Source organism: Arachis duranensis, chromosome 8 (assembly GCF_000817695.3).
Source record: "Arachis duranensis cultivar V14167 chromosome 8, aradu.V14167.gnm2.J7QH, whole genome shotgun sequence".
Taxonomy (NCBI): Eukaryota; Viridiplantae; Streptophyta; class Magnoliopsida; order Fabales; family Fabaceae; genus Arachis; species Arachis duranensis.
The window spans coordinates 5,149,910-5,157,523 of record NC_029779.3 but is presented as its reverse complement, the minus strand read 5'-3'; the positions used below and the strand labels follow the sequence as shown (position 1 = coordinate 5,157,523).

General features: G+C 35.5%; 1 protein-coding gene across 1 annotated transcript; it reads left to right on the top strand.

The window, feature by feature from the left end:
- Window positions 1-486: 486 nt before the first annotated feature.
- Window positions 487-2,382, top strand: LOC107460278 (uncharacterized). Its single transcript, XM_016078632.3, has one exon. The coding sequence runs from the start codon at window positions 487-489 to the stop codon at window positions 2,380-2,382; it is 1,896 nt and encodes a 631-aa protein (XP_015934118.1).
- The last annotated feature ends 5,232 nt before the right edge of the window (window positions 2,383-7,614 follow it).

The window sequence follows — 7,614 nt, the reverse complement described above, 5'->3', positions numbered from 1 at the left end:
AGCGCCGACTGCTCAGGTTGCAGCGAACTTCATGGAGGTTGGTTCTCCAGCGCCGGCAATGGGTCTCTCGTCAGTGGCTGCTCGGTATAATTGGGGGAGGGAATTACTGCTAAATCAAAAAGGGGGGTTAGATGAATAGGATGCATGATTAAAATTAGGGTTTTGGAGGTATTTAAGAGTGTATTGTGTTTTTATTTTATTTAGTCAATTTTAAAGTCTATTGTACACATTGTATACTAATTACATTGGCTCTTATCGATCAGTGAGCGAGCACTGCCGGCGCCATCCATGCACGCAGCACGAACGATGATGAACAAACATGATTGCTCTGCTTTAAACGCCCGATCCGATCCAAACTGTAAAACCGTTGTTCTTCAATGATATCTTGGTGCATCTACACAGAAACAAGACAAGAATATCATCATCAGAGGAAAAGAGAAAGAGAAAGAAAAAGGGAAGGGATCGGTGGTCCGCTGCTGAAAGGATATGTCGAGCATCGTCAAGGACATCCTTGCGAGCCCGATACAGATGGCGGACCAGATATCAAAGTTGGCGGAGGATGTCCCCAATTTCAAGGACGATTGTCAGACACTCAAGGGCAAGACAGAGAAGCTCTCCGCACTCCTCCGCCAGGCCGCAAGAAACAGCAACGATCTCTACGAGCGCCCCACACGCCGCATCATCGAAGACACCGAGCAGGTCCTCGACAAAGCCCTCACCCTCGTGATCAAGTGCCGCGCCAACACCTTCATCAAGAGGCTCTTTACCATCATCCCGGCCACCGCCTTCCGCAAAACCTTCTTGCAGCTCGAGAATTCCATCGGTGACGTCCAGTGGCTCCTTCGCGTCTCGGCTTCCGCGGAGGAGCGCGACGACGAGTATCTCGGCCTTCCTCCCATCGCCTCCAACGAGCCCATTCTCTGCCTCATATGGGAGCAGGTCGCCATCTTACTCTCTGGCTGCCCCGTGGAAGAACGTGCAGACGCTGCGGCTTCCTTGGTTTCCTTGGCTCGTGACAACGACCGCTACGGAAAACTGATTGTGGAGGAAGGTGGGGTGGCGCCGTTGCTGAAGTTGTTGAAAGAAGGACGATTGGAGGGTCAAGAGAATGCTGCGAGGGCAATCGGGTTGCTTGGGAAAGATCCAGAGAGCGTGGAGCAGATTGTTAACGCAGGTGTTTGCTCAGCGTTTGTGAAAGTCCTGAAAGACGGGCACATGAAGGTTCAGGTGATGGTTGCATGGGCTATTTCGGAGCTGGCGGCAAACCATCCCAAGTGCCAGGATCATTTCGCCCAGAACAACGCCATACGCTTGCTTGTTAGCCATTTGGCCTTCGAGACCATTCAGGAGCACAGCAAGTACGCCATTGCCAACAAGAACAAAATGTCCTCCTTGGACCCCGACGATGACCACAGAAAGGCCTCTCTTGATGATCATCGCTACAAACCTGCCCACCCCATGGGGGGAAATCACGCCTCTAGCCAGATGCAAAATCTGGTTACCAACACATTCATGGCGCAGGGGCGCGCGGCCGACGATGCCAAGAAGCAACAGCAACAGCAACACCATCATGTGTCCATTGCAGGAACGAGCATCAAGGGAAGAGAGGCAGAAGATCCGGCCACAAAAGCACAGATGAAGGCCATGGCAGCGAGAGCTCTTTGGCAGCTTTCCAAGGGTAACCTCACCATCTGCAGGAATATAACGGAATCCAGAGCTCTTCTGTGTTTCGCGGTTCTGCTGGAGAAAGGGCCCGAGGATGTGCAGTATTACTCGGCAATGGCGCTCATGGAGATCACCGCAGTGGCAGAGCAGTATGCAGAGCTGAGACGCGACGCCTTTAAGCCCACCTCCCCTTCCGCAAAGGCTGTTGTGGAGCAGCTGCTTAAAGTGATCGACAAAGGTGAATCGAACCTTCTCATTCCTTGCATAAGATCCATTGGCAACCTAGCAAGGACCTTCCGTGCAACGGAGACTAGATTGATTCCCCCATTGGTGAGGCTTCTTGACGAGAGAGAGGCCCAAGTGTCCATGGAGGCCGCTATTGCTCTCAACAAGTTTGCCTGTACCGACAACTTCCTCCACGAGACTCACTGCAACGCCATCATCGAGGCTGGCGGTGCCAAGCACCTCATCCAACTCGTTTACTTCGGTGAGCAGATGGTGCAGATTCCCTCCGTCACTCTTCTGTGTTACATAGCTCTGCATGTCCCCAAAAGTGATATTCTTGCTCAAGAAGAGGTTCTCATCGTCCTTGAGTGGTGCACCAAGCAAGCACATCTAATTCAAGATCCTTCCATTGAGTCACTATTGCCTGAAGCCAGAATCAGGTTGGAACTTTATCAGTCAAGGACTACAAGAGTAGGAGTAGGATTCCGCTAGCTCATCAATCATTATATCTTCCGTATACAACTTTCACCTGCTCTATATATATTCATTTGTGTACATATAAAATGAACAATGTTTAATTTAGGTGATCGATCACCCTTTGTCAAATTAATTAGTTTAGACTTGTTTTCCATGGAAATAGAAATTGTATTCTAGATTTTCATTATATAAATTTAATTCAAGTATATCTTTTTTATCATTCCATCATTACAAATACAAAAGTTTGAGATAATTTTTTTTGGGAATGTTAGTAGACAATAATTTTGTTAAACAATATGAGTAACCATTAATCAAATTAAAACACACCATATTTTTAAATTAATCTTCTAAATTTTAATATTAAAATAACTATTCATACATTAATAAAATGAATATCCAATATATCTATTATTTATATTGTTTAATATTTTTATTGTTTACCTATATTTTTTCTTTCTTTTTTCATTTTTAAAACAATTAAGGTCAACTATATTGTCAAGGACGTTCACAACCTTAATATAATCAATTTGATTATCTCCCTTCTTGTTGATTCCATCTTGGATCAGAAAGATCAAATATGTAATTCTATTGTGGAAAGGGGGCCGGGGATGAAGACAACAACGCCATATCATTCTCCAAATATAAATATATAAATATATAAGTCTAAGTCCTGGAACTTGTCCAGATTATCATTTATGCATTGAAAAATTCTATGGTATCTAATTTGTCTAAAACGTGAGAGGGGGTAAAAATGGCACTACCTTTTAATTGTTGTTCTTATTCTCATCCATTATTTTATGTTAAGAGTAATGCTATGTAGTTAAACATCAGAAATAATAAATAAAAAAATATATAATAACATTTTCAGTTATAAAAAAGTATAGACCACTTTTAATTAATTGACATAATTAATTTATTTTTATAAATATCTCTTTTTATTTAACTATACCAAAAATCAATTTAAATTTGATGGGAATTAAATTTTAAAAATATTTTTCATTATTAGTTAGCTTATTACATTTACAATTATACTATTTTTATTTTAAATACAAGTCTTAAATCCTTATATTATTAATCCTAAAAAATATTTTTAAATTACCACAACACATTTTATAAAAGATTCCAAAATCTCAAAAGATTCCAAAATCTCAAATTTGTTAGTCTCAATTTATTAAAAATCTGAAACATAATAAAAAAAACTATTAGTTTATTCTTTTATATGTAAACTATTTTAATTAGTCATTTTAGTTTAGTTACACTCAATTTTCTAGTTTTAACCGATTTTTAAGTTGTTAAGATAGGTTTGATTTAATTTAATAGGTTTGAACTGTTTATTGTGTTTGATCATTCTTATTTGTTGATGGAAGTTGTCGCTTAAGTCATATAATACCATATAGATGAAACTACTAATCTTAATTAATCAATAATTCTTGATTATATTGTTGATGGATGTTGCTAATTGATTTTTTATTCTTGTTTGTTGATTATTGATAGATGTTGTTGTATATGTGAATTGTTGATGGATGTAGTTTTTGGCGCATTCTAGTTATAGATAAAATTCTGCCGAAAATTCTAAAAAAATCTAAATATAATTGAAGTTTATCAAAAATTTCGAATAACTTTTTAGTAAACTACCAATTCTAAGTTTTTCATTGATAGGTTTGCACCAAATTATAATGTATATACACAAGAGTATACTAATATCATCAAGTTGATGTACGACCACCCATGGCCGAGCTGCAACAAAATCCCAGCTGAGGCTAGAGAGCGATGGTTTCAGAAGTGGGCAGTAAGAACCCATCATATTCAATTCTTAGTGTTAGTTTATAGAATAAAGTACTAAATTGGTCCCTACGTTTGAGCGTGATAAACCCCATATTTAGGGTTTATCTTGTATTGATTTTAGGAGATTTTATCACCTTTTACCCACGTTTATTCAATGAAATAACATGGTTTCATGATTATCCCTTAATTTGTGCTTAAGTGTGAAAACATGCTTTTTAGGCCTTTAACTTGATGATTTTAATCTCCCTTTGATTCCACTAGATGCTTTGATGTGTTTGTTAGTGATCTCAGATTGAAAAGGTTAGGAATGGATCAAAGGAGTGAAGAGGAAAGCATGCAAAGCGGAAAAATCATGAAAAGCCAAAGATTTGGAAAACGCCAAGGACGCACGCGCGCACTGTACGCCTCCGCGCGGATTGCAAACTAACTCATGGACACGCACGCGCACGGTATGCGTCCGCGCCGAAGGCCGCACGTGATTTTTAAATAGAAAACGTGCCTAGCGATTTCTGAGAGCTGTGGGGCCCAATCCCAACCAACTTTGGCGCCAAAAATGCTATTTAAAGCCAAGGATTGAAGAGCAAAGGGGGAATTCAATCATTCACACTCATTAGGATTAGTTTAGAGTTAGTTTCTAGAGAGAGAAGCTTTCACTTCTCTCTAGAATTAGGATTAGGTTTTGTTCTTATATCTAGGTTTAATTCATACTTTGATTTACTTTTTCTTTTGTAGTTCTTCTTCTCCTACATCTCTTCTCTCTAGTTTTCCATTTGTTTCTTGTAATTCTCTACTTTTATGTTGATGCACTTTTATTCTTCCATTTTCCTTTCATGCAATTTGTGTTTTCATGTTCCTCTATTGTTCATTTGATTTGTTGTTGTTAATTCTTTGCAATTAGTTATTGTTAGATTTTGTTCTTGTTGTTGATTTACTATGCTTTCCTTTTATGCCTTCCAAGTGTTTAATAAAATGCTTGGTTGGATTTTAGAGTAGAATTTTATGCTCTTGGCTTGGAAAGGTAACTTAGGAACTATTGAGTTACTAATGTCCAAGTGATTGATGATTGGGAGCCATTGACTCTAGTTCTCACTAATTAAATTAGTGGAGAATTAGGACCTATGGACTTGGATTGATATATCTCATTTAACTTTCCTTTACTACTAGTTAGAGGATGATTTAATGAGATTAATCCTTGCCAATTCTCATATTGTGCTTAGTGATATGGATAGAGATCCTTGAACACCAACCCTTGCCAAGACCTTTTTAGCTATTAGTTTACTTCCTTGTCATTTATCTTTCATGCCTCTTATCAAAACCCCAAAAATAACTCATAACCAATAACAAGACACTTTATTGTAATTCCTAGGGAGAACGACCCGAGGATTAAATACTTCGGTTTATAGATTTTAGGGGTTTGTTTAGTGACAAACAATCTTTTGTATGAAAGGATTATTGTTGGTTTAGAAACTATACTTGTAACGAGAATTCATTTGTGAATTCTAGACCGTCAAAAATCCAATCATCAAAATGGCACCGTTGCCGGGGATTGCAATGGTGTTGTGTTATTGGTTATTGTATATATGTGAATATTGCAAATAGGTTTCCTTTTTCTTCTTTGTTAGTTTTTAGAGTTAGTTTCTAGAGAGAGAAGCTCTCACTTCTCTCTAGAATTAGGATTAGGTTTAGTTCTTAGATCTAGGTTTAATTCATGCTTTGATTTACTTTTCCTTTTGTAATTCTTCTTCTCCTACATTTCTTCTCTCTAGTTTAGCATTTGATTCTTGTAATGGCCACTAAAAGTGAATAACATTGCAATCTTAGAATTACTTTTGGTGGCCATATAAATTGCCAAAAAAATGGCTGCTAAAACTTATATACTTTTTGTGACCTTAAAAAGGTTTTTACCGGCAAATGTTATAATTGCCGCTAAAACCTTTTAGCGACAACGCATAAGACGGCTAATGTCTAATTGCCGGTAAATGTATTAGCGGCTATTTTTATTACCGCTAAAAGTAAAATAAATAGCCCTTAAAAGTGATTATTTTTGTAGTGAATCTTCTCTCTATAATGTATGAAAATTAAGAAACTTTTATCTTTAAACATTGTGTTTGATCACTCTACAATACACTTACATTCAAATTGTATTTATACACAGGGACGGATCCAGAAAGTTTAGTATGGAGGAGCCGAATTTTAGATAAATTTTTTCTCATTTCATAAAAATAATTAACATATAGTTATTAGAGTTAGTTTTTCAAAAAATTTATCATATTTAGATATATATAATTATAAATTTTTTTCACAATTTTATTTTTAATATGATAGTTACATAAAAAAATATAACAATATCAATAGTACATTATAAAATTATAAAGTACCAATAATTTATAGCGTGCTTAGTTAAAAATGATCACATATCTTATTAATTAAAATTAATTATTTTAAAAAATTTTAAAAATTTAAAAATAAATAATAAATTATTAATTATTTAAAAGACACAATACTTTTATATAGAATATAAGATATAAGATATTTTTATAAAAATTTTTCTTTTAACAACGTAAATTTTTATAATTTGTATTTATACAATTATACACAAATATCTCTTCATAATTTGCTACTACGTCACATGGACTACTTTCTTGTTGGAGGGTGTTTTGAATTACCTTTACACATATCACATGGACTACTTTCTTGTTGGAGGGTGTTTTGAATTGTGTTTACACGTAATTCATTGTAGCCTACCACAAACTAATAGCGTTATAGGTGATCTCTAGTAATACATTTTTTCTTTCCACGAATTATGTGTACCGTTGCTGCTCACTTAATTCGTTTTAGCTTACAGCGGATTGTGTGTAGCGAATTACATGAAAATAATATATACAGTTCGTGATTAGGATAACTGGGTAATTTTGATCTCAAATATAATGATTTTATTCATACAAATTGTCCAAAGTTTTTTATGTTAAAAAATTGAAATCTGATTCCACAATTGCACTTTAAACATGTGAACTGGACCGAAATAATTTATTAGTGGCATTAACCAATCGTGGGATGTTAAAAGCACTATTTCATACATTACTACAATTTATATTTAGAAGAAAGTGTCATTTTGTCTTATTTTTATTTCGGTGTCATTATTATTTGACGCAATCTATATATCTTAGAAACAATTCCTAAAGAAGACTTTTTTTGAATTGAATTTTTGGTACAAGTTTAACTAACTTTTATTTGTTTGAACCGAATAAAATTTAAAGAAAACAAATAAGTATCTTACATTATAAAAACAATTAATTCAAATCTTAATAAAAATAGTAAAATATTGTTTTATAAATTATATACTATGAAAAAATACTTTAAAAAAAGATAGTTATAAGAAAAATTCTCCCATGTTTTTGTTATATATAATAGATAACAAATTAAAAGATGCGACAAAAATATCTATTTGATGGCCCATAATAT

What these genes read in the sequence shown, in the direction of transcription:
- LOC107460278 (XM_016078632.3), top strand. Translation starts at nt 487, where the DNA reads ATGTCGAGCATCGTCAAGGACATCCTTGCGAGCCCGATACAGATGGCG.